The sequence below is a fragment of the Cyprinodon tularosa genome, unplaced genomic scaffold (assembly GCF_016077235.1).
Source record: "Cyprinodon tularosa strain WSP-4 unplaced genomic scaffold, ASM1607723v1 ctg952, whole genome shotgun sequence".
In the NCBI taxonomy this organism is placed as follows: Eukaryota; Metazoa; Chordata; class Actinopteri; order Cyprinodontiformes; family Cyprinodontidae; genus Cyprinodon; species Cyprinodon tularosa.
The window spans coordinates 207,053-234,682 of record NW_024039732.1 but is presented as its reverse complement, the minus strand read 5'-3'; the positions used below and the strand labels follow the sequence as shown (position 1 = coordinate 234,682).

General features: G+C 41.9%; 1 protein-coding gene across 2 annotated transcripts in view; it reads right to left on the bottom strand.

Annotated features, from left to right (window-relative positions):
* Positions 1-27,630, bottom strand: part of col28a1a (collagen, type XXVIII, alpha 1a) — an 89,333-nt gene that overhangs the window by 43,612 nt on the left and 18,091 nt on the right. Inside the window, exons 6-21 of one of the 2 annotated variants that reach the window (XM_038275319.1) lie at positions 17,234-17,287; positions 17,105-17,149; positions 16,155-16,181; positions 15,728-15,772; positions 15,585-15,629; positions 10,252-10,305; positions 10,102-10,170; positions 9,952-10,020; positions 9,741-9,809; positions 9,522-9,590; positions 9,370-9,438; positions 9,182-9,250; positions 5,861-5,929; positions 5,708-5,779; positions 727-795; positions 213-284 (exon numbers count right to left, since the gene is read on the bottom strand). In XM_038275319.1, coding sequence (XP_038131247.1) covers positions 213-284; positions 727-795; positions 5,708-5,779; positions 5,861-5,929; positions 9,182-9,250; positions 9,370-9,438; positions 9,522-9,590; positions 9,741-9,809; positions 9,952-10,020; positions 10,102-10,170; positions 10,252-10,305; positions 15,585-15,629; positions 15,728-15,772; positions 16,155-16,181; positions 17,105-17,149; positions 17,234-17,287 — 966 coding nt within the window. The remainder of the gene's footprint in view (positions 1-212; positions 285-726; positions 796-5,707; positions 5,780-5,860; positions 5,930-9,181; positions 9,251-9,369; positions 9,439-9,521; positions 9,591-9,740; positions 9,810-9,951; positions 10,021-10,101; positions 10,171-10,251; positions 10,306-15,584; positions 15,630-15,727; positions 15,773-16,154; positions 16,182-17,104; positions 17,150-17,233; positions 17,288-27,630) is intronic. The other variant, XM_038275320.1, reaches the window with a different exon arrangement.

Sequence of the window (27,630 nt, the reverse complement as noted above, 5' to 3'; positions counted from 1 at the left end):
TAACTTTTTGTTGTTCTAACTGGTTGTTCCGGCATTTTTTGTGATCCTTTTAAAAGGTCTTTAAACCATAAAAACACTGTAAATTAAAAGAAAATATGGTTTGAAAGCATTATCAAATATTGATATATATAAATAAATACTGGCACAGGCCCATTCCCAGGTCCTTCAGAGGAAGGTAACGGCGCAGATGGGTCTTTTTTTTTTTCCCATACCTTTGCTCCTGGAGGTCCCACTGGTCCTGGAGGGCCTGAGAGTCCCCTGGAGCCTCGTTCACCCCGATCTCCCTGTTAACAGGCCAACAAACACAAACATCATCAATGAAGAACCTGTGGAAACGTGACCTGGATGTATGCCGACGTTGTTTGGAAGGAAAACATCTCACCAAACAAAGAACAGATAAAGAACTTTTCTATCAGCGAGGCCGGACAAATTCATCAAGAGGCTAAAAGGAGATCCAGAACCCGGACAGGATGTGGGTGTAGCTCAGGTGTCCTACTACTAAGAAACACCCAACTAAGACATCAAAGGTCGTAGCTCCAAACCCGCCATCAGAAGCGACAAAGACAGCTATGGGTGGTCTTCTAATGAAGAACACTTTGTTCATGTTAAAAATTCAAGCAGCCTTTTAAAGCTCTACGGTGGAAACGAAACAAATGATGATTCATCTTTTTCCAACTTCCTGCAGCAGTTTTTCATCAGTGTTACCGTCCATGATGAAAAAGTTACCTTTTCTCCAGGTGTGCCTCTGCCCGGATCTCCATCTGGCCCTCGTGGTCCCGGTAAACCCCTCTCCCCCTGGAGTCATTTAAAAACCAGTTATACAAGCAGGAGCATGCTGGGATGTTATTCGTTCATTATAGTTGTTATAAATGTTCTAACTGTATTAAAAACTTAACTCTCAACATTTGTTTTGCTGATATTTGTTTTCTGACCATTAATATTCCGTGTCGTGTTTAACCTTAGATTAAAGTAAAGGTTTGGATCTAGACTGTGTTTGAGACATTTGAAAAATCTGATGAATGTCTGTTTTTTTTATAGAATTGTACATCTAATTGCAAACCCCTTAATGCTCCATGAACTTGTTTTTTTCCCCTCATTACCGTTGGAAATATCAGCATATTTTCTATGACTTTGTTTCTTTAAAAAAAACAAAAAACAAAAAAAACATCCAATTCCAGTTTATTTAGTAGATTTAGGCTTGTCCCGATCCGATCCACTTATCGGATCGGGACGCCGATATTGGCAAAAAAATGCGTATCGGCAAAGCATGTAAAATGCCGATCCAGTTTTTTAAAAAAAAATCCGGTCCGTATTTTCCAGTTTCGCCGATTGAAACGATCCATTCCACTATTTTGCGCCAGTGTTTCCCTGTTTTGCATTTTTATTCAAACTTGCAGTAATACTTGCACCTTTAACTGTTTACGGTTTTACTGTTCACTGTGCAATTTCAGATTGCTATTCATGATTTTGTCCAGTTTGTGTTTATCTCTTAATAAACAGATAAGTTTGTTGTTACCAAGCATTGTGTTTTATTCAATCTCACCTAATTTAGCTGGCTAGATGTTATCAAGAGTACTAAAACCCTTTTCAACATGAGTCTTACAACCAAGGCTAAATACTTTAACTTAAACTTAAATACATGCTCGGATAGGCTGGTATCGGCCAGTATCGGTATCGGATTGGAAGTCCAAAAACAATATCGGTATCGGATCGGAAGTGCAAAAACCTGGATCGGGACATCTCTAAGTAGCTTCATCTGGTCTGTTCCTGTTTGGCTGTGACTCCATCCTGGAGAGAAATATCAGCTGTGCTGCTGCCATCAACACCTTTGTTTCTAGATGTTGGAGCTTGGCCTGTTTTCCAGTGTAGTCCTGTTTCTCTGACTGTGACTAACTGGATGTGCTCTCTCAAGGGCGTAGGAATATGTTTATAATTGGGGGGGACACATGTCGGAAAGCTGAGATTCGTAAATATTCAACAGAAACATATCTTAAGTACGCTACTTAAAAAAAAGGCTATTTAATCTTTTACTTTATTCCTTTATAAATGTGTTTGCAAAAATAATGCATTTAAAATGTACATAATGCATTTGTTCATAAGATGTGAGCATATCACCAAACAAAATGACTGGAGTCTTTTATTAAGCAAAGGGAGATGTCTTTCAAGGGCTTCAGCCCTTGGCATATTTAGTGTCCGCATACGCACTAGAAAATCAAAACAATTCAGTAGGCCACACAAGTGCAAAGTTTGATGTGTTTTATTTTGTCAAACTTGCAATAATGGTCAAAAATGAATTTATATAGGTTGACTGACAGAGGGAGCTGACAGTGTGGTGAAGAATTATGGACAGGGCGCTTTGAAGCATCTGGTTCAAAAACGCATTCTAAATCTTTGGTAGAAATCCATCTATCCTTCCATTTTCTGTCCCTTAGTGGGGTCGGGAGGTGCTGGTGCGGGGTCCACCCTAGACAGGTGGCCAGTCTGTCCAGACCTTTGGTAGAAATGGCGTCTTTAATTCCAATTTGCAGTACAGAACAGAGAAAACTACAGAGTTGTCAATGTTGTGTTAATCTGTTTATAGTCTAAAAAGAGGAGCCAGCAGTTTGAGGAAATAAAGGTGCAGAAGTTAATTAGTTGGTTAATTAGTGGTTGCACAACCAATGCGGCCGCCGCTGCTAAGAATTAGAATTAATTCTCCCTGTGGTTAACTAACGATCAGGAGCGCGGCAGGTATAACATCTGTCCATTTCGGGGGAATCAAAACCATGCAAAAAATAAAAAATCCTCGTAAAATGCACACCCAGACCGGGCTAATTTCAACACAAGTTGTGTTAGGTGACTGTTACTCACACTGAGGTTTCTCTTTAAAAAAAAATCTGAGTAAGTCCTACTGCTGTTTCAGCCTTTTAGTTGGTGGTGGCATTGTACTGAAATGAGATATATAAAAAAAAAAAAACATTTTGGCTAGCGTGGCAAACGTCTAGAGAAAGTTAGCAGTTAAATATCGGATGAGTGATCAGCCCAAGACTACGGAAGAGGATTAGGGCCACTGGAGAAAAAAAAATTAAGTGATTTTTACATTTTATTTCAGTTTAATATGGGAAAAAAGTCAGAATTCTGACTTTTATTTTCAGAATTAAGACTTTTTTTCTCAGAATTCTGACTTTAATCTCAGAATTCTGACTTTTTTTCTCAGAATTTTGGATCTTAATGTAGATGGGCACCATGAAGGCAGAGATGTGGAGCACTCAGCTTCACTGACAAAGATGTGAGTTGTTTGAGAGAGCCAGTGACACATTGGTGGAAAATGACAGAATTAGGCAACTTTTTACGTTCCCGAGGGGTCCCCTCATTAATGGAGGAGCAGAGGGTCATTAAACAAGAGAGCTAGTCTCTAAAATAGACATGGCTATGGCTTGATGCTAACATGTTTGTTGTTAAACATACTTTTGTTATATTACATTTGTGTTGTGTTTTCCAAATAGTGTAGAAAATGAATGGTGGGTTTATAATGTTTACCTTTTATGAGCAGGACAGGAAGCAGAGAAGTGTAGCATTACCTCCAACTAGTTAAACTCATAATTATGAAGTTATTCAACAAATTCCTCAAGTAAAAAGGTGCAACTTTTTTATTTATTTATTTTTTATTTTTTGCCAGATTTGTGGATTAATTTCAAAATTATGTATTCCTTCCAAATTTCCAAATCTGAAGAATTTTTTAAACCAATATCTACATTATTTAACATTTAGTTTATGTTTTAGCAGTACTTCCTGTTATATTTCTTTATACGTATATTTTACATTTTCTTGCACAGCAAGCTCAGCAGATTTGAAATTGTGTGCTTGTGTAAACACAAGTAGTCAATCTTTACTCTAAACATATATTCTGGTTATTTTTTAGGTAGACCTTCTTGTTTTTATATATCTGTATAGTCCCCCCTCCCCCCACCAAAAAAAACTGTAAACTGATTAGAAATATTAATCATCTGTCAGATTTCTGAGAAAAAAGTCAGAATTCTGAGATTAAAGTCAGAAATCTGGGAAAAAAAGTCAGAAAAAAAGTCAAACTAAACCAATGTTAAACTAAAAAAATATTTAAAAATCAGTTAACGTTTTTCAGTGGCTCTAATCCTCTTCCTACAAGACTAAGATGCCTAAACCAAAAAGATTCAGTTTCTATATATGAAAGTGAACTGACAACAAGACGTTATAAATAAGCAATATTCATAGCAGCATTCCCGACAGACCATTTTACCTCATTAACAAGTTTCTAACTTTCTGTATCGCTGTTTCCCTCTGAGTGCTCAAACACTCAGCAGTTCATAGAGGGGAGGGGGAGTACAGTGACGTAACGCTATGCTGCGCCTTCAAAATAAAAGCACGATAGCTAAAAAATTGTCAAAATCTAATATTTTGCGGTACAATTTTTGGGGGGGACATATCCACCTGGCTTTTATATTGGGGGGGGACATGTCCCCCCCGTCCCCCCCGCTTCCTACGCCGCTGTGCTCTCTTCATCCTCTGACATGGGAGCTGGCTCGGAGCTCGTCTGCCTGGCTGTGTGTTTCCTGGACGGGGCCGCCTGTGGAGCTGGTTGACAGTTGCCTTTTGTATCTATGCTTCTTTTTCTATGTCTGCTTCTGTCTCCTTGAACCCCAGTGGGCCTCAGCAGATGGCCGCTCACACTGAGCCTGGTTCTGCTGGAGGTTTCTTCCTGTTCAAAGGGAGTTTTTCCTCTCCACTGTCGCTACAAGCATGCTTAGTGTGAGGGATTGCTGAAGAGTCAATGAGTCGATGCAATCAGCTGGTTTTCCTTAGATAGAAAACTTTGAATCAATCTAACTGGATGATCTGGTGAACTGGAAAGTGACCTGAGATGACATGATGTGAATTGGAGCTATAGAAATAAACTGAATAGAATTTAGATGCTAAATGAAATCCAGTTCCCTGCAGAGATGGCCCTGTTCCAGTCTCTGGACTCTAAACCTGTCATTCTGAGAAGCCCTCAGAGAAGTTCAGTTTCGCTTTACATTTATTGTTTTTTTTTTTGTTGTTTAAACCTTTTAATGTTTTTTGTGTCTAGATTATCTTCTTAATTTTCTCCTTGGGTCGTTTTTATCTTCGGTTCAGGTTTCCTTTATGGTTTTATTCTTTGTTTTCCATCATTTCCTCCATTGCCGACCAGGTTTTGGATCCTCGTTCATCTTGTTTGACACCATGTTGGATCTCTCTCCTGTTGTCCTGATCTTCTCCTCGTTCCTCTCCTACTGTTTACTCTTCTGTTTGCCTCCTGTCTCCATGCCTGGTTTTTACTGTGTTATCAATAACTTCTTCTCATTTTAATCTTAATTCCTCATTAAAACAGCTTCTGTTTTGTCTTCTATTACATTCTGCAGGTTGATCCTCCTTCAACCTCAGCAGGAAACATTTAAGATCAAAGACTGATGAAAATCCCCATGACTGGATCCATCAGCCTCACGCAGACCGCTTCTAAGCAGAGGTATGTATATATTGTCATTTGAATCTTTTTATAACAGGCTAACTTTTCCTCACTGTTGCTCTCTTAATAAACCTATTAAGCTGCTTTGTGATAAAACATTTCTTACCTTTATCGTAATAAGGCACAAGGTCAGCGTGTTTTTTTTTTACTTGTCTGAAACTGAATATCAGTCGGTTGGAACGTAAACGTAAAGAAACACAGGGTCACCTTGGGTCCAACTGCTCCATCTTCTCCAGGAATTCCAGGTATTCCAGGAGCCCCATCAGGTCCATTCTCACCCTGGAAGTTCATTAATAGATCTGAACATCAGGAGAAGCGTTCCCCATCCTTTGCCTCTGATCATGTTTCATCTAAACATACCTTTGGACCTGCTTCACCTGAGCCCCTTTCTCCTTGAAGACCTGGCTCTCCAGGAAAACCTTGATCACCCTGGAAAGGAAACCAGAATACCAGTAACAGACCATTAAATCTGGTCATTCCTTACTCTAAAATGCCTTAAAAAAAGTGAATGGTGCACACAAAATATTTAAGGTTTGCTTCCTTTTTATATTTTTATTTAATGAATGTGACAGAAATAAAAACAATACTGAATCCAAAAGGCTGCAGCGGATCTAATCGGTTTAGTTCTATCCTCATTAAGACTGTTTGCTGCTTTAACCTTAAATGCAAAGTGAATCTTTCTGGATCAAAATTAAAAGGATTACATTTGGTTCCCATCTAAAAATCCTCATTTCTTAGAGACTTTTTTATTTTAATGTAAAATTCCCTTAGAATTCAGATACTTTATTATCTGAGCGTCAGCTTTAGGAACTCGATCGGAGCAGCAGGAACGACCAGAGAGTCCGATTCAGTTTGGTGCAGAAACCTCAGACTAAAGCTCCACCCCTTAGTAATGTGGATGCTCTATTGGTCCATTGTGGAGAAGAGAGAGCTGAGCTGAAAGGTCTGTTTAGCCTCCTTCTCTGAATCGTAACTGAAGGACTGATCCTGGATAAAAGCTGCTGAAATGAGTTTTCTCCACAGAGACCCGGTGGAGACCCGGGCCCCAACAAGCCGGCCCCAGATAAGCAGAAGACAATGACTATGCTGTGTTTGATTACTGGTTTAAAAATGGCCTGAATAAAAAAAAACTAAAGGTGGGTTCAGATCGAACGTGATTTCACCGCTCTGCATTTCAGATGCAGTGTTTACATCCTGGACCGCATCATCAAGTAGGAGGAGCTTCAGATCCTCCTACTTCCCCACTGAGGGGGAAAAAATAGACTGAATGGTTATTGCTTCTTTAGTGCAGGTTTGTGCATTTAAAATGATCAAAAATTAAATAATTAAAATCAACTATCCTCCATTAAGCTCCTACTTTTTCAGAGCTGCTTTATTTCAGCAGGTAAAACTGTCATTTGTGCTGATTTGGTTTTTAAGATAGAATCATTTTTAATTACGGCCGATGACGTCACCATCCCAGCAGACGTTAGCGATGCATAACATGGTATTCCTGTGCCGGCAATGATTATAACAGAGGTCATGTGACCTTATTTAAATGGCCTTTATTTATGAAGCAGTTTAGACTACATTCAGTCATTCACACACAGTGATGGTGGTAAGCTACATAGTAGCCACCGCTGACCTGGGGCTCGTTGACAGAAGGGAGGCTGCCGTACGCTGGCCCCACCAGGCCTTCTGAGCAACTTTTGAACTTTTGGGAGATATTCTAGTCTTTGGAAAAACCCCAAAGCTGTGAGAAAAAGATCCACTTTGGTTGATCCAGAGCCATGTCTGGATGACGGTCAGATTTTTTTTAAAGAAAAACTAAACCAGGATTAATCCAGCATTTATAGATCCCAGAAATAACCCAGAGGCCAAACAGCCAGAAATCTCCCAGAGTTTCACTTCATCAACCAGACCAGGCAACATTAAATAACTGCCTTTATTCCTCCATGCTATAAACAGATGAACCACCAGCAGCCGCCCTGTTAAGGTTGGGGAGTTGAGGGCCCAATATCAAACTCTTTCATGGGGCCCCTAGTTCCTGGTGGCCCCCCTGCTTCTGGAACTAAATGAAAAGCCACCTAAAGACCTCTGCAGAGTATTCCTCATTTCTACCTTTAACATTCATCTCTGTATCCTTTAACCCTTTAACTACTATGGCAACCTTTTCATAGAAAGGTTCAGCTGGTTTCATCTTCAGCAATCGCCCCACCTACCTAGCAGCAGGTGGGGGCGGGGCAGTGAACGCTTTCACTGTGTGAAGTTCACCGCTCGCCGCCTCCCCACGGGGTTTGCTTTGGGATACTATATAAATCCAGACATTCCAGGTCTCCTGGAAGTTCCAGGTGTCTCCCTGATATAGATAGTTGTTCACTGATGCCTGTGAGTCGGATTAATTATCCCGGATTTTAGACTATATGAGGTGGTGTTTTCTTAATGCCAGTGATAGCGAGCAGGAAATAATTTGTGCATCATGTGCGGATTAGAACTACTGCGATTGTGCAGGATCAACAATAGAGCGGAGTGTGAGGAGGAGGTTGCTGGTGAAACCTGTGCAGCGTATCTGTCCAAAGCGATGCTCTGATCAACCAGCGTTCCAGGCAACTGGTTGATCAGAGAGCTGATTGGATCAGTCCCATAAGTTTCTCTGGTTCCTCTCTGGCAGTCACCTAGTTACCGCTCAAAGCTGTGCATCCTGGGAAATGCCAGAGGTTCAATCCTCCAGTAAAAAACAACAATAAAGGACTAATTTTACAGCAGAATATACTAAAGTATATCCGCGTCTAGTGAAGGGGAGGAACAGTGGCGGATCTAGACCAAATGGACCAGGGGGCCAGGAGGGGGCCGGCGTGTTTTCATGGGGGCCCAGAAAAGCATGAAATAAAAAAATAGGGCAAGGGATTCAAATATATAAAGAGAGCTGCATGAAGGGAAATTTATTTTCAATGAGGTTAAATTAAAATTCTATTTCTTATGAGGTCAATATACATTTAAAATTTAGGAATTTTACATATTTTTTGACTTAATTTAAGTTAAAACTACTGTTTTCTATAAATTTGAGCTAGAACTCAAGAAAAACTCTGTAAAATCTGTAACAATTAGAGCATTTTTTTTTTGTGAAGAAAAAAACATTGAGCAGATGAAAACTGGGATCCTATCTCATTACCACTGGAGCTACCACCTTGTTGTTTTTTAATTATTAGTCCCTGTCTAGAACTGGCCATGGTGAGGAATGATGACACCGTGGCGAGGTGCACTGTATGCTGAAAACAGAAAGCACAACCGAAGTTCAAGGCTACAAGATTGAAAGTATTGAAAATAAAAGACCAATCCTGTTCTGTTTAGTGTTTAATAAATGACTGTTAGTTAATTGAAAAGCTGCTGGCCTTAAGTGTGTTTGTACGGGGCACGATGCTGGCGTGTTGTCCCCGGGGGGGGCGGGGGGTTGGGGGATAAGCATCTCCCTGAAATGAGTTTTTGGAGCTTGGGATACTATATAAATCCATGAGCTGGCTAGCGACACCGCGCTCTGCCTGAAGGCACCTGTAGAAAACTGCTGTGACCAAGCAATGAAATAAGCAAAGTCAATGTGAACCACATGTCAGCAGGTCAGGTGATGTCGCTCAGCGTCACAGCTGCTCCTATTAGCATAGAGAAGCTAGCTAACAAACCTCTGAATAAAGTTCATTCACCGACCTTTGGTCCAACTATTAGCAGTCCTGGAGGCCCTCTGGGACCTGTGGGGCCGATGGGTCCAGGATCCCCCTAGAAGCCAAAGAAAATTATTAGTATTATTATTATTTTAAAGAAATATAGGAACCCAAAAAAACTATAAAAAAAAGGGTAAATTAGCCGGATCTTAATGTTTGTTTTATTAGTCTTGCCTTTTCTCCTTGGAGCCCTTCACCTGGAGCCCCGGCCAAACCTGGCAGCCCAGGTTCACCTGTGCTTCCCTGTGGGTCAGAACCATAAGAGGTGTTAAACTCTGCAGCTGTCCAGCTTTATGCTGCAGCCTGTTTGCTGTAGCTAATCAAACCTTATCGCCTTTTCGTCCGAGTCCAGGAGGTCCACGGCTGCCTTTGGGCCCCTCGTACCCCCTTTCACCCTGTTCCACACAGAAAACCACGAGTCAAAACGGACCCACAGCTTGTTTATTGAAGACTCGGAGCATTTCAGCCTTTTTCTTAGTCTGCTTTGTAAAACTAGATCAACAGCAGAGTGAAAGATGTTTTGTGACCATTGTTTCAGAACTTACCTGGGGTCCAATTAGACCCTCGCCTGGAAACCCAGGAGGACCTTGTAATCCTGGAGGCCCTGGTGGACCCTAAAGTAGTAGAACATAAAAAACTTTTTTTATTTTTCTGTTTAAATTTGATCTTTGCACAGTTTCTAACAGCTCAGCAAGAGACAAACGTATAACTGTGTTTGTTCCATAACTTCAGTCTTTCAGTGAGCTGTTTGTGTACCTGAGCTCCGGTCTCACCAGAACCCATCGGTCCAGCTGGACCTGGTCTCCCCTGGTTCCCCTTGTCACCCTAAAAAAGAACTTGTGAATGACAGGTCGGAGATATTCCCCATCCTGCCCAATTCAGAAACTGAGAGAATCCAGGGCTTACCTTTGGACCAGGGAAGCCAGAACCTGGTTCTCCTGGAGGTCCAGGTACACCTCCTAGTCCCTGATCACCCTTTAAAAATCCCAAATCAGAATCTTAAATCCAGCTTCAAACTAAATGATCAACTCAGATTATCAACAAGTTGTTTCCTACTTTAGGCCCAGCTGGTCCTTCTGGACCCGGGTCTCCTGGTGCTCCTCTGGCTCCCTGAAAAAACAAAATTATGGAACAAAGACTGAAAACCACAACTGCATGTTGAAAGCTGTCTTTTTCCTGACAAAACTAATGATCCTTTTAGGATTAGATTCTATAATAACTGACTATTTTACTTTTCTTAAGCCATTTTTAGATTCTGAATTGGTTTGTAACCTTGTCCCAGTTTATCATGTCCTCTGCAGTGATAAACATGAGATCTTTGATTTGAAGACTGGATTGAGCAAAACCTTCCCTAAAAATATTCCCTTTGAAGAAAAAAGATTTGTCCACCTTTCCTTCTTTCTCATACAGTGAGCCATCACTGCCATCTGCAGGATTTCAGGGGTACTACTCCACCTTGGACTTGGAAACATGGATCAGTAGGTAAGCTACTCCTCAGCTCTGGGGCAGCAATGGAGAAGGTACGGTTAGAGCATCTGAAATCAGCTGGATGTAAGGAGTCTTAGAAGATCCTTAAAGGAAGCCGCCAACTTCGGTTTCTTTGTTTCTTTGCTGTCAAAGTGGTGAGTTTGAGGTGGTGTAGCCCAGACATGGGCAATGTGGAGTCAACAAGTCATCTCCATGTCATGTATTTGTTCTACCCAGCCACTGAAGCAGGTGAGTCCAATCTTCACCGTGAATTAACCTGTGCAGATTGGACTTCAGTGGCTGGGTAGAACAAATACATGACATGGATATGACTTGTTGACTCCACATTGCCCATGTTTGGTGTAGCCGGACAAGGCCATGATGGCTTCAAAAGGTTGTTTTTGCATGAATAGGGAGACAGATTTAAAAGTTGTCAACAAAGCAGTGGAAAAAATATTGCATTTTCTAATGTTTTGGTTTTAATGTGTCTACAATGAGGAAAATTAGCATTTTCAACACCCTGCTATTTTGCAAGTTCTGAGTTGTCATGGTAGCATGGAGCATGTCCACTGGGGGAGACATAATACGAAAAAATAAAGGATTTTTTCTTTGTAGGATACAGCTGTAAAAAAGTATTTGAACACCTGAGAAATCAATGTTAATATTTGCTGCAGTAGCTTTTGTTTGCAGTTCCAGAGGTTAAACGTTTCCTGTAGTTTTTCACCAGGTTTGCACACACTGCAGGAGGGATTTTGGCCCACTCCTCCCCACAGATGTTCTTTAGATCAGTCAAACAGAGTTTGAGCTCCCTCCAGAGATGCTCTATTGTGTTTAGGTCTAGAGACTGGCTAGGCCACGCCAGAACCTAGATCTGCTTCTTCCAGAGGCGCACCTTGGTCATCCTGGCTGTGTGCTTCGGCTCATTGTGATGCTGGAAGACCCAGCCTCCACCCATCTTCAATGCTCTGAGGGAAGAAGGTTGTTCCCCAAAATCTGGCAATACATGTCCCCGGTCATCCTCTCCTTAATACAGCGCAGTCACCCTGTCCCATGTGCAGAAAATCCCCCCCTAAGCATGATGCAACCACTCCCATGCTTCCCAGTAGGGATGGTGCTCTTAGGATGTTACTCATCATTCTTCTTCCTCCAAATCCGGCTAGTGGAATTAAGACCAAAAAGTTCTATTTTGGTCTCATGGCTTTCTCCCATGACTCCTCTGGATCATCCAGATGGCCAGTGGCACTGGATAATGGGCCTTGACAATCATGTCAACATGATTTCAAACCATGAGGTCTTAGTGTATTACCAGTAACCATGGAAACGGTGGTCCCTGCTCCTTTCGGGTCATTGAATAGCTCCTGTGTAATTCTGGGCTGATTTCTCACCTTTGTTAGGATCAGTGAGACCCCACCAGGTGAGATCCTGCATGGAGCCCCAGTCTGAGGGAGACTGACCGTCATGTTTAGCTTCTTCCATTTTCTAATGATTGCTCCAACAGTGGACCTTTGTTCAACTCTATTCAGTTTATTTCTATAGCTCCAATTCACATCATGTCATCTCAGGTCACTTTCCAGTTCACCAGATCATCCAGTCAGATTGATTCAAAGTTTTCTATCTAAGAAAAACCAGCTGATTGCATCGACTCATTGACTCTTCAGCAATCCCTCACACTAAGCATGCTTGTAGCGACAGTGGAGAGGAAAAACTCCCTTTGAACAGGAAGAAACCTCCAGCAGAACCAGGCTCAGTGTGAGCGGCCATCTGCCGCTTTGTTCATCAAGCTGCTTGGGTATTTCCCTGTAGCCCTTTCCAGCCTTGTGGAGGTGGACAATTTAGTCTCTGTTGTCTTTGGACAGCTCTTTGGACTCTGACATGTTAGTAGTTGAATTCTTCCTGATTGTGTGGAGAGGACAGGTGTCTTTATGCAGCTAACCACCTCAAACAGGTGCATCTAATTTAGGAGATTAAATGGAGGTGCACATTTAAAGGCTGACTAACAGGTCTTTGAGGATCGAAATTCTAGTTGAGAGACAGCTGCTCAAATAGTTCTTTGCAGCTGGATCACACAAATAAATAAGATAGTTTAATAATAATATAAATAAAGTTTAAAAATCAGATATTATGATTTCTGGATTTTCTTTTCATATAATGTCTCCCATAGTGGACATGCTCCAACCATAGCAACCCTCTATGATTTCTAAGTGGGTGAACTCATTTTCCTCACTGTAGACACATGTTCTTAAAGCCACTGACCATCTGGAGGTGTTCAAAGAATCAATTTTTAGAAAATATAGTTTTTTTCTGCTGCTTTGTTGATAACTTTTAAATCCGTCTCCCTACATGTTAATACTTATTTTACTCAGACCTCTGTTCAGGGAAGGGAGGCGATGGATGAGAAGACAAGTTGTCCAATTCTTGACTTGGACATAATGTGTTCAGGGAGGGCTCTACTCTTTGAGTAGCTTTTAAAGCCTAAATATCTAAACTATATGACTATATTCCTGGTAATAGAGGTTTGGATTTTCATCCAACGCATCAGACCTTCAACCCCACCTCCATCCATCAGGGCAGGCCAGCAGAAACAATTTGTGTCTCGTTGGCACTGAGATAAGCCAAACCTTTACATCTCCTCTGTGACTCTGCTAGACTTGCTGGCTGCTGAAACCTGATCAACATTAAACCAAAAACCTAAATAAAACTTTGGCGCCAGATGTAAGTGAGTTCCATGGGAACTGGAGGCAGACTAGATTGACTTTGGATGTAGAGGAACTCTGACGGTAGATCCTGTTGTTTCAGGGAGACAGACAGAGGAAACAGCCATTTAAAAAGAGGCGGAATGGATAATATGCCCAAATCAACAACAGTCAACCCCAAAGAGCCCAACTAAACATTGGAAGCTTGGATTCCCTGCTTTAGAAAGGCAACATTAGGAACAAGACAATACCTAATCCACATCTCACATTCCACAAGTGCAGAGCAGGAGATGAATTAAGAGTCTGTAACCCACATGCTGGACAGGAATCTTTCAATTACTCCACACGACCAAATGTGTCTGTTTCCTGATGGCAGAGAGGAGTTTAACCCATTGGACGCTGAAAGCTGATGGTCTAGAGACACTTTATGAGAAACAATCCATTTCTCATTTATTTAAGAACAAGGAACATTGATGGAAACCATTCCGTTTGTTATGTTTGGAACGGCTCCAGGATACTTTGGGTGTACAGGTGGGTCTGTGGTTGTCTCACTGATGGCAAAGGGCGCCGGTGCTCATCTCATGTTCTTAAACATTTAACATCCGGAATGAGGAATTTGAATAATATGATTTTTGGGCTTTCTGTGGACATGGAAAATGTCTTCACTGGGTGTAAAATTCAGTTCAGTTTATTTCTATAGCACCAATTCACAATACATGTCATCTTTAGGAGCTTTACAGAGATCATTCAACCAGATCATACAACTGAGTGTAAACATCAACAGATTCAGCTGCAGCCAGAGTTCTGATGAAAATTAAAAAGAGAGATCATATCTCTCCTATCCTGGCTTCTCTTCATTGGCTTCCTGTTAAATCCAGAATAGAATTTAAAATCCTCCTTCTCACATATAAAGCCTTAAATGGCCAAGCTCCATCTGATATCAGAGATCTGATTGTTCCTTATGTTCCTAACAGAGCACTTCGCTCTCAATCTGCAGGTTTACTAGTGGTTCCTAGAACTTCTAAAAGTAGAATGGGAGGCAGATCTTTTAGTTCTCAGGCTCCTCTCCTGTGGAACCAACTACCAGTTTTAGTCCGTGAGGCAGACACCCTGTCTACTTTTAAGGCTAGGCTTAAAACTTTCCTTTTTGATAAAGCTTCTAGTTAGAGTGGCTCAGGTTATCCTGAGCTATCTCTATAGTTCTGCTGCTATAGGCTTAGACTGCTGGAGGACATAGGGACCCCTTTTTCATCATTCTGCTTCATTCTATCTCTATTCTCCCACTCTGCAGAATCTGTTAGTTCAAACTTATGCCATCAGAACGCTGATAATATTAAGTGTGTCCCCCCCCCCTCCCCCTTCAGTGTCCACCATATTGGATCAGTCCATTTGCTGCACATGTTCAGAAAGGTCCAAACAGACAGCAGCAAACCATTTGAAAACAAACCATGCAAAGAGCAGTGTTGCCAACTTAGCGCTTTAGTCGCTATATTTAGCCACTTTTCAGACCCCTCTAGCACTTTGATTTCTAAAAAGCTCCTAGCGCCAAATCTAGAGACTTTTTTCTGCTACTGGAGACTTTGGAGACAACGTCTAAAAGCAGCGAACTCTGCTCTCCAGAGCGAGTAGATTGGTAACGCCGCCTCCTGCTCTCCTCTATCTTGTCTGCTGTCATGATTCATGCAGCTATTATTTCATCCAAATGAAAAATGGAGAACAGAGAAGCAGATCATGGCTTGTCTACAGTGAAAAGAAGGACTGGGTTATTTACTTTGGCCTTTTTGGAAACACAGGAAGGAGCAATCAGCTAAGTGAGCTTAGTGCTTGGAAAAAATCTTTCATTCCTTTAGAGACAGCATGAAAAGTCAGCTGAGTACAAAACATAGAGAGGAAAACAAGAAGAAAAGGGACAAGAAGAGAGGGACACAACCTAGAACAGATAATGGATGTCTATTCTATTAACATTTCTCTATCTGGAGAATGGGGCTGTTTGATGTCTTCTCCATTCAGAGGGGCCCCTGCCTGTCTTTGTCTAGAGCATTTTCCTAAACATCACATCTTGAGCAGGCTGAGTACTTTTTGCATTACAAACATCTAATTATTCAGCAAAGCTGACCTGAGTGAGACATTAAAGAGTCATGGCAGTAAACAGGTGGTTTGTCAAATATATTTTTTTCCAGTCATGGGTGAAAAATGTGAGTCAAAGTTTGAGTGATAATCAGACTTCACCTGCTCTCCTTTAGGGCCCACCGAGCCAGACGGTCCAGCAACACCCTGTGGAAAAAATCTAATCAGTGTCTGAGCTTCAACTGACACAACAGCAAACATTAAGCTGAACGATTCACTGTTTGCAGCTGAACAGTTAAACCTACCTTTTGTCCTTTTGCACCGAAAGCTCCAACCTTGCCTTGTTCTCCCTGGGGGGGCAGTCAGTGAACACATGCACCAGGTAAGTGGATGTGGGAGCAAACATAGGCTAGAATTTACTGCCATTGTTTCCAACAATTAAAAACGCCTCAGCTGCTCTGGGTTCATAATTATCCAACACAGCGAGCCGAGTCAAACTGTCTGGAAGTGAGGCTGCTCTTCAGCTGCAGTGACTGTCTATGATCATGCATGCTAAATCATTTGTTTAGATTTAAAATAACATAAAACATGAAATTACTGCACAAAAATTATCTTCAAACATTTGAATTTTATGTAATTCCAGTGTTGTTTTTTGAGAATCAGCTATATACTTAGACAGCAACATTTATTGTTATATACAAAACAAATTACAAAATAAGTTATGATTCATACCTTTTCTCCTTTGCTACCAGGCCTTCCCTGTAAAATAATCATAATGATAATAAGAACTTCACTATATTTGCTCAAACCTGGAACCAGTCATAAGATGACGATACTGGAGTGATGTGCTCACATTTCCAAGCAAACAGCTGCATTATGAATAATTTAGAGACCTCGTTTTTCCTTATGGCATTACAATAATAATGAATAATAATGAAAATATGATGTTTTTGAAATGTCAGTACAGTTTCCAATGTTAACAGGTACATATAGCTGCAGATCCTCAGCTTAACAGTGAAAGATTATATAAAAAAAAACGAAGAGCAGAGAGAGAAATGGCAGGAAGAAAGAAAAGTGCAGTGGGCCGAGCACTAAGCCTTTAGGGACGCCATGCGTCACAGTAGGGGTATCAGAGATGGTTTTTATGTTTACTGATTCTTTTATCTATTCTGTGTTTATTACAGCAGTTTGTAGCGTTTACATGGTTTATTAACCATAACAATACTGCGACAGGGATTATTAGGTTTGTTAGGATGTTTGTTATTGATGATGTATTAATCTGTTAAACCCTAATAATTCCTGCCTATTGTTTGTCAGAGCTGATGTTTTCCCGGGTAGTTTATCTAATTAAGACTGTTCCTCTGTCAGGATACATAGTAATATTCTTCATTCTGTACATAGCAAACATTTGGGAATGGAATGAGAGCGGCGTCCTTCAGCTAAGGAGAAAGTGTAATATTTTGATAAGGCTGGAGCCATTGATGCCTCCTCATCTGCTAACATGTAAATGTGTTTAACTGTACATCATAAATCAAATATTCAGAAATGAAACGTTTTCTGCAGCCGCCTCCTGCATCTCATCATTTCTCTTAAACTACCTGAGCTTTAAAGCTCTCAATCTTGTTTCCATAAAACGCTTGTAAATGCAGTAAAGCGGTTCCCATGGCAATATGGCGACGTACCTGAAGGCCTTCTATTCCTGGACGTCCGTTGGTTCCAGGTTCTCCCTGAAGTCATTGAACAGAAACAAAGCAGCTGATCACTGAACACTTTTCACAGACTGGAGAACATGGAGATAAATCAAACTGTACCTGAGATCCTTTTGGTCCTGGAGCGCCGTCTGTCCCAGGCTTCCCTGGTTTACCCTAAATCACAGAAAAATGAGGCAAACCTAAGAGATTGAGGTATGCCAGAGCAATATGAGCTACGGATACTCGAGCATTGCTTTGGAAATGAAAAAAATGTAAATCTAGATAAGTCATTTTTTCTAATATGTGCATTTTTTCTTGAACCAAGGAGGTCAGTGAGACATTTGACAATAGAAGAAGACAATTTGCATTTCCTTTTTCAGAACCTTGTTTTGATAAGTTACCATAACAACCATCCTCAGTTGATTTCTTACACCCAGGGGCAGATAGTTAACAAAAGCTGAAACAATACTTCAACAAACATACAAATAACATACAATTCAACATACAAATAAAAAAACAAAAATCTGAAAAAAAAGAGACTGAGCTACTCCAATATACACTCACCGGCCACTTTATTAGGTACCCCATGCTAGTAACGGGTTGGACCCCCTTTTGCCTTCAGAACTGCCTCAATTCTTGGTGGCATAGATTCAACAAGGTGCTGGAAGCATTCCTCAGGGAGTTTGGTCCATATTGACATGATGGCATCACACAGTTGCCGCAGATTTGTCGGCTGCACATCCATGATGCGAATCTCCCGTTCCACCACATCCCAAAGATGCTCTATTGGATTGAGATCTGGTGACTGTGGAGGCCATTTGAGTACAGTGAACTCATTGTCATGTTCAAGAAACCAGTCTGAGATGATTCCAGCTTTATGACATGGCGCATTATCCTGCTGAAAGTAGCCATCAGAAGTTGGGTACATTGTGGTCATAAAGAGATAGACATGGTCAGCAACAATACTCAGGTAGGCTGTGGCGTTGCAACGATGCTCAATTGGTACCAAGGGGCCCAAAGAGTGCCAAGAAAATATTCCCCACACCATGACACCACCACCACCAGCCTGAACCGTTGATACAAGGCAGGATGGATCCATGCTTTCATGTTGTAGACGCCAAATTCTGACCCTACCATCTGAATGTCGCAGCAGAAATCGAGACTCATCAGACCAGGCAACGTTTTTCCAATCTTCTATTGTCCAATTTCAATGAGCTTGTGCAAATTGTAGCCTCAGTTTCCTGTTCTTAGCTGAAAGGAGTGGCACCCGGTGTGGTCTTCTGCTGCTGTAGCCCATCTGCCTCAAAGTTCCACGTACTGTGCGTTCAGAGATGCTCTTCTGCCCACCTTGGTTGTAACGGGTGGTTATTTGAGTCACTGTTGCCCTTCTATCAGCTCCAACCAGTCTGGCCATTCTCCTCTGACCTCTGGCATCAACAAGGCATTTCCGCCCACAGAACTGCCGCTCACTGGATGTTTTTTTCTTTTTCGGACCATTCTCTGTAAACCCTAGAGATGGTTGTGCGTGAAAATCCCAGTAGATCAGCAGTTTCTGAAATACTCAGACCAGCCCTTCTGGCGCCAACAATCATGCCACGTTCAAAGTCACTCAAATCACCTTTCTTCCCCATACTGATGCTCGGTTTGAACTGCAGGAGATTGTCTTGACCATGTCTACATGCCTAAATGCACTGAGTTGCTGCCATGTGATTGACTGCTTAGAAATTAAGTGTTAACGAGCAGTTGGACAGGTGTACCTAATAAAGTGGCCGGTGAGTGTATATATATATATATATATATATATATATATAGGAATTGGGTATATATCAATTTATGATGGCCGTCAGATACGATAAGATTACCCTTATCTATGTTGTGTTTGATTCTATCAATTTAAATTAGTTAAAAACATTTTCTGACTGTTTCCTGCCTAGGCTGCTCAGTGAGGCAGTGGGTAGCTCTGCTGCCTTTCAGCAAGAAGGTTCTGGATTTGATTCCCGGCCCCGGATCTTTCTGCACAGAGTTTGCATGTTCTCCCTGAGCATACATGGGTTCTCTCCGGGTACTCCGGCTTCCTCCCACAGTCCTAAACCATGACTGTCCCCGGTGGGGGGGTAAATATCTTAATTAATAAGATATTATTTCGGCTGTTATATACTGTTTATGACACACAGTCCTACTAACTGTGTGTTAGAATAATAAATGAAAGAGTGATTCGAGCACTAACAGTTAATTCTTCACATACATGGAATAAATTCACCACAATTTCTGTTCAAAATATAAGAGTTTATTAACAAAAATCATTCAGCTCCAAGTAAAACATATTTCAGTTTAACACTCTCAACTAAGACTAGTAAAACTGAACTAAACTAAACTAACTACTATGTACAAAGAGGAAGGGAAACATGGTTGAAAAACATATTACAGTTTAAGATGGATTTTGAGTTTAAAAACCAAAGTTTATCTGGAAGAATTTGGGATATGATCAAATTAGCTTTTCACTAATTTTAAGAAATTGGAATGTTTTCAGACCAATTCACAATGCAAATCCATGAGGCCAAATAATGTTTTATTATTATTTCATTATCAGGATTCCACTAAATGACTCTTGGTCATACTTGCTAATGGAAATGTAATGAGCATCTGAGGAACACATGAACACTAATGTTATATCAGTGTTTAAACTGTTTGTGAAGCCACGTTGTCTGACGAAGTCACGTTCCAACTCGCGTTTCTGGTTTCAAACTCAAAAGATTTATTTTCTCCAAAAAATGCAAAATAAAACGGTACAAAAAATGAAAAATGCTTATAAACTAACTCTTTTAACTGATATCCATGTTCTTAATTCCTTAGACCTAAAACTGCGGTCAGAAAAGGTGAAGCTCCGTCACATCAAACACCCGCTGGCTTGCTTCCTGGACGTGCCTGACGTGCCAGACCTTCCAACTCAGAAATTACCTACAACAAAGATCGCTATTGCCACCTAGAGGCAACTAGTGGTACTACACATATTTCAATCTTGTCAATTCTGGCACTTACATATCCGGCCCCTAATTGTCTTGTAACTAAACAAACAATTACCATAAACACAAACTATGTGATTCCTAAAACATACTAACAGTAAACTATTTCTTACTTATCAGCTGAAAACAAATTTGTACAGTCTTATTAGTCTTTTTTTTTTTTTACAAAGTTTTCATGTCTGGAACTCTTTTGATCATGTTTCAAAAGTGCATGTTCAAAGTTCAGTCTCTATTAATGTCCAATATGTCTTCGTAAACTGGAACAACATGGAGTCAGAGGTTACCAGCACATGACTCGCCGATGGAGATCAGTCTTTACCACTGTCTCATGCAGCAAACAATTTGCTACATATCAGCTTCCAGTAGGAGACACAGCTTGGTGACTGGTCTCAGGAGAAGATTCGTGCTGGTCTTCAATCGAACTTGACGAACTCTTCCCTTACTGTCCGAGATGGTCTCGACGACCCGACCCATGATCCAGGAACTTCTGGGAGCTGAATCATCAATCAGCAGCACAATGTCACCAACTGTAACATTACGCCTTGGGTGCAGCCACTTTTGCCTTTGCTGTAGTTCTGGCAAATACTCCTTGGTCCAGCGTTTCCAAAATAGCTCTGCCATGTACTGGACTTGGCGCCATCTGCGTCTGGAGTAGATATCCTTGGCATTGAAAATACCTGGAGGTATGATAGGTTTAGTCTTCATCAAAAGAAGATGGTTTGGGGTAATTGTCTCCAAGTCATTGGGATCATCCGACACTTTCGTGAGAGGGCGACTGTTGATGACAGCCTCAACCTCACACATAAGTGTTTGCAACCCCTCCTCATTCAAAGTCTGCTGCTTCACGACAGAATTCAGAATCTTTCGCACTGATCTTATCTGGCGTTCCCACACTCCACCATGATGGGACGCTGTTGGGGGATTAAAGATCCACTTAATGTTCCTTTTTGCCATTTCAGCTTCAATCTGTTCCTTATTCAACTCCTGAACTGCCTGTCGCAGCTCACGTTCTGCACCGATGAAGTTTGTGCCGTTGTCCGATCTGATCACTTTGACTTGACCTCTTCTAGCAACAAATCTTCGTAGGGCATGAATACAGGAGTCCGTATCAAGCGAACTTGCAACCTCGAGATTAACTGCTCTTACTGCAAGACACGTAAACAGCACTCCGTATCTCTTCAATGTGGTGCGGCCTCTCATGATCTCGAATGGGCCAAAATAATCAACACCTACATTGGTAAATGGCGGCTCGTCAGGTAAGACTCTGTCTTTTGGAAGGTCAGCCATAATCTGACTGCTTGCAGTTCCGTGCTGGCGTCTACAGATCACACACTGAGACAGCATGCTTCTTATGACGGCATGAGGCCTAGGAAGCCAATACTTTTCCCTTAGTTTCGACAGCACGTAATTGCGACCACTGTGTCCAACTTCCTTATGAACAGCTCTAAGGATAAGCGATGTAATGTGCATACCCTTTGACAAGATAGCCGGGTACTTCGACTCTTCAGGCATACTGGCTCTATTCAGTCTGCCACCCACTCTTATGATGTTGTCCTGCAAGACAGGTGACAACCTGTAGAGGGGGCTGCTCTTTGAGACCATTTTCTCTTTTTCCAATGCAGCTATTTCTCTAGAGAATGCACGCTGCTGGCTGATTCTAACAATCTCTGACTCAGCCTCTACGATGTCATCCAAGGACGGAGGACTGACACTCAAAGAAGCCTTCAATTCAGCCATCCTTCTTTCCACAGTCTCATTCTTTCCAAGACCATCACTTCCTGCTTTCAAGTCTGATGCAAACTGCTTTCGTTTTTGACTTAGAAGCTTCAGGGAGTTTTTAAGCTTGATCATCCATGCAACCGCTCGCTTCAGACGGTGCCAATCTGAATAATGATCAATGAACTTTAGGACTACGTCCTCTGCGTTCTCTGTGACCACTGTAAATACCACAGCTTCCTTCGCTTCAGGATCTTTCACCAGAGACTGATTGAAACTTTCTGGAAAGGCAGGCCATGTGTCCTCAGTCCGCAGCAAGAATTCCGGCCCCGATAACCAGGAATTCGCCTTCAGGAAAGCTTCCACTGTGCAGCCTCTGGAGGCATGATCCGCTGGATTGTTGCAGGATTCCACATATCTCCATTGGCTTACTTTGGACCGTTCTCTGATTGTTATAATCCTATTTGCAACAAACGTTCGAAATCTTGCTGATTCATTCTGGATGTACCTAAGGACCGTTGTACTATCTGTCCAGAACACAGATTCCTCTAACACAATATCCAGCTCAGCTCGAATCATGACATCCATCTTTGCAGCTACAGTCGCTGCTGTGAGCTCTAGCCTGGGTATCGTGACTGGTTTTAAAGGCGCAACTCTTGCCTTTCCCATTATGAAAGAACACTGTTCTTCGTGCTTCTCATTTTTCAAAACCAGGTAAGTACAAGTGCCATAACCTCGCTCACTAGCATCGCTGAAATGATGCAGTCTGGCTTCTGTTGCTGCTCCAAAGTCATGTGTCTTAACACATCTCTTCACTTCCAGCTCTGACAACTTGTGCAGGTGAGTTATCCATTGTTCCCATTTCCTCACTAGGGGTTCTGGCATATCATCATCCCATCCATGTTTCCTCTCACACAATTCCTGCAATATGCCTTTCACTGGGAGGATTATGGGAGAGAGAATCCCTAGAGGATCGTAGATGGAACTAACCATAGACAACAAACCCCGTCTTGTGAGCACTTTCCTCTGAATAGTTACTTTGAACTTCAAAGCATCGGATTCAATGCACCACTGGACTCCTAGGGCCCTTTCTAGAGGAAGAGAGTCTTTGTCCAAATCCAAATTTCTGACACCTGAGGCCCTTTCCTCTTCTGGAACAGATGCCAGGACTTTGCGACTGTTAGAGGTCCACTTGGTTACTCTAAATCCGCCCAAAGCACACAGAGCTCTTACTTCCTGTATCAGTGCCACTGCTTCATCTTCAGATGCAACTGATCGCAGGCAGTCATCGACATAGAAGTGTCGCATCACTGTCTTGGATGCCTCTGCACTGAACTGATCTTGGAAGTGTTCAGCACGTTGCCTGAGTGCATAGTTGGCACAACTTGGGGATGAGGTTGCCCCAAATAAGTGCACAACCATCCTATGTTCCTCCAATTCTTGTCTGTGGTCCCCCTGTGGCCACCACAGGAATCTCAGAAGATTCACGTCCTTGGCAGGGACCCGTACCTGATGGAACATGCCTTCTATATCTGACATGAAGGCTACTGGTTCTTGCCTGAACCTCATCAAAACACCAATCAATGAATTGGTTAGGCCTGGCCCTTGAAGTAGCTGTGAGTTCAGAGAAATTCCCTGGAACTTGGCTGCACAATCAAATACTACCCTTATCTTATGCTTGGTAGGGTGGTAGACCCCGTGATGTGGGATGTACCACGTCCTTGCTGCATTTTCCTTTTTGTGCACCTCGTCTTCTGGAATTTTCTCTGCATAGCCCTTCTCAAGCATGTCACTCATGAACTTGACATAATCCTGACAGAACTGCTCATTCCTCTTTAACTTCCTTCGCAGATGCTCTGCCCTTTGCACAGCCATCATGCGATTGTTAGGAAACTTTGCATCCACCGCTTTCAGGGGAAGACCAATGCTGAAGTGTCCGTCGATCAATTGTGCTGACTTAGACACCGAATCCATGAATCGTCTGTCTTCTACAGACATTTCGATTTTCTCTGCTTGCTGAGCTTCAGGAAAGTCAAGCTTCATCTGGCGATGAATGAGATCATCGAGACATGCCACAGAAACTCTGTTCACTGATACTTGTGGCCATTTCTCATCTTTCTGCCTATGGTTTTCCTTCTGCAGAGGGCCATTTAAAACCCACCCCAGGACGGTTCTCGTAGCATAAGGCCCATTACCCGTGCTATTAACAACCTTCCAGGGCTCCAAAGCCTTTGGCACATTGGTTCCTATTAATAATCTCACACCAGCCTCAATATCCTGGATACGGATTTCCTTCAGGTGTGGCCATTTATCCACATCTTCTTGTCTCGGAATGCAGTCTTCCTTGACAGGAATCTCCCTTTGTGAATACACCTGGGGAAGTGACACATAAGAATCACCTTCCAATCCACAAATCTCCAATCCTGTGACAACCTGTGTGCTAACAGGTCTTTCTTGTCCCATTGTGCGCAGTAAGATGTTGGTCTTTCTTCCAGTCACATTGAGATGACGCATCAAGTCTTCAGAACAGAAACAAGCTGAACTGCCTGAATCTAAAAATGCGTAGGTCTGCACAACATGTGTTCCTTTCTCAGACTTAACTTTCACTGGAACCACAGCTAGAGCACATTTTGCATCCCCGGCCCCAGTGCAAACACAAGTTTCCTCATCCAATGATGGTGGACTGCTGTCAGTCGCCGTCTTGTTATACAGGTGCTGGTCATAAAATTAGAATATCATGAAAAAGTAGATTGATTTCAGTAATTCCATTTAAAAAGTGAAACTTGTATATTATATTCATACATTACATACAAACTCATATATTTCAGATGTTTATTTTGTTTAATTTTGATGATTACAAATGACAACAAATGAAAATCTCAAATTCATCATATCAGAAAATTAGAATATTACTGAAGACCAATAAAAACAAAGGATTTATAGAAATGTTGGCCAACTGAAAAGTATGAACATGAAAAGTATGAGCATGTACAGCACTCAGTATTTAGTTGGGCCTCCTTTGGCCTGTATTACTGCAGCAATGCGGCGTGGCATGGAGTCGATCAGTCTGTGGCACTGCTCCGGTGTTATGATAGCCCAGGTTGCTCTAATAGTGGCTTTTAGCTCTTCTGAATTGTTGGGTCTGGTGTATTGCATCTTCTTCTTCACAATACCCCATAGATTTTCTATGGGGTTAAGGTCAGGAGAGTTTGCTGGCCAATTAAGAACAGGGATACCATGGTCCTTCAACCAGGTACTGGTAGCTTTGGCACTGTGTGCAGGTGCCAAGTCCTGTTGGAAAATGAAATCTGCATCTCCAAAAAGTTGGTCAGCTGCAGGAAGCATGAAGTGCTCTAAAACTTCCTGGTATGTGGCTGCGTTGACCCTGGACCTCAGAAAACACAATGGACCAACACCAGCAGATGACATGGCACCCCAAACCATCACTGACTGTGGAAACTTTACACTGGACTTCAAGCAACGTGGATGAAGTGCCTCTCTTCTTTTCCTCCAGACTCTGGGACCTTGATTTCCAAAGGAAATGCAAAATTTACTTTCATCAGAGAACATGACTTTGGACCACTCACCAGCAGTCCAGTCCTGTTTCTCTTTAGCCCAGGCAAGACGCTTCTGACGCTGTCTGTGGTTCAAGAGTGGCTTGACACAAGGAATGCGACAGCAGAAACCCATGTCTTTCATACGTCTGTGTGTGGTGGTTCTTGAAGCACTCACTCCAGCTGCAGTCCACTCTTTGTGAATCTCCCCCACATTTTTGAAGGGGTTTTGTTTCACAATCCTCTCCAGGGTGCGGTTATCTCTCTTGCTTGTACACTTTTTTCGACCACATCTTTTCCTTCCCTTCGCCTCTCTATTAATGTGCTTGGACACTGAGCTCTGTGAACAGCCAGCCTCTTTAGCGATGACCTTTTGTGTCTTGCCCTCCTTGTGCAAGGTGTCGATGGTCGTCTTTTGGACAACTGTCAAGTCAGCAGTCTTCCCCATGATTGTGTAGCCTATAGAACTAGACTGAAAGACAATTTAAAGGCTTTTGCAGGTGGTTTGAGTTAATTAGCTGATTAGAGTGTGGCACCAGGGGCCATCAATTTTGAACCTTTTCACAATATTCTAATTTTCTGATATGATGAATTTGAGATTTTCATTTGTTGTCATTTGTAATCATCAAAATTAAACAAAATAAACATCTGAAATATATGAGTTTGTATGTAATGTATGAATATAATATACAAGTTTCACTTTTTAAATGGAATTACTGAAATCAATCTACTTTTTCATGATATTCTAATTTTATGACCAGCACCTGTACTCGGTTTGGCCAGTAGGCTTCCTAGCTATGTGCAGAATAGTAGGATGTTTCAATGAGCACTTCTTGCATGTTAGTCTCTGCTCACAAGTTTTGCTCAGATGCCCAGATGACAGGCAACCAAAGCATAAACCTTTGGACCTCAGAAAGTCCAGCCTCTCTTTGTGAGGTTTCTGCACAATTGACTTGCAAAATTCTAGCTTGTGTTCTTTCTGACAGAAATTACATTTATCAATGGAGGAGCTCAAGACCTTTGCCTTGCTTGTTGACTGTTTAGCTTCAGTCATGGATTCAGCACAGGTTACAAATGTGCTTTTCTTTTCTTTGTACCTTTGTGGGTTGCTAGGTTTTGTGATGCATTTGTCCTTTGAACTCACAGGCTCCTGAATGTTGCCAAATAATGGATCAGTAGCTATTCGTGCCTGTCTCTCCACAAAATACACCAAATCTTCAAACCTAGCTCTGACACCAGTCTTCTCTTGGATGTCACACGCGAATCCCCTCCATCGTTCTCTGAACCTGAAAGGTAGTTTTGCAATTATTGCACGCATGTTAGTTGGACTGTCCATTTCTTCTTTAAACTCAATTCCTTCCACTGTATTAAGGCAGCTTGTGAGGAAAACAGCCAATTCTGTCAATGATGCTCCATCTTCTGATTTCAAGACAGGCCATTTCAAAGCCTTCTCCACATACGCCATAGCAATGGTGTATTCGTTGCCATAATGCTGTTGCAATAGCCTTTTGGCCTCTTTGTACCCAAATTCAGGATGCATGTGCTGGCAACTTCGCACAAGCACTTTAGGTTGACCGCTTGTGTACTGCTCCAGAAAGTATAAACGATCTTTACTACTGGAGGTTCTGTCCTCAATTCCATGTTCAAAAGCTTTAGTGAAAAATCTGTATTCAGTTGGGTCACCACTAAAAACAGGAATGTCCACTGATGGTAAGCATGACAACCTTTGCTGTTTCACAAGCAGCTCAGTGATATCGTTCTGATGCTTCATAACCTCAAGCAGGTTTCTAATCTGCATGTTGTCACGTTGTCGTTCACCAACATGAGCACCACTGTCGGCGCGTGAGTGTGAGGAAGATGAAACATTGCTGTGTGTGTTTTGCCTTCTACTCACATAGTATTGTTGCCTTGGCTGAGGAGGCTGCCTTTCTGGTCGCTGTATAGGAAAAGCGACATCATCTTCCTCACCTTCATCTTCAGGATATGCAAATTCAGCACGCAGATTTCTCACCTCAGGAGGCCTCACTTGTTCCTGCTCTTGCATATCAGACTCATGCAAACCAAGCACTTGAATTTTAGCATTCGCTGCATTAATAGCTGTCTGCAATTCCAGTTTCTCTTTCTTTGCTTGTAGTAGAGCCAATTCTCTGTCAATTTCTTGTTTTTGTTTCAATGCGCTAGCCTGTGCAATCAAAGCTGCTCTTTCAGCCTCGTACTTATATCT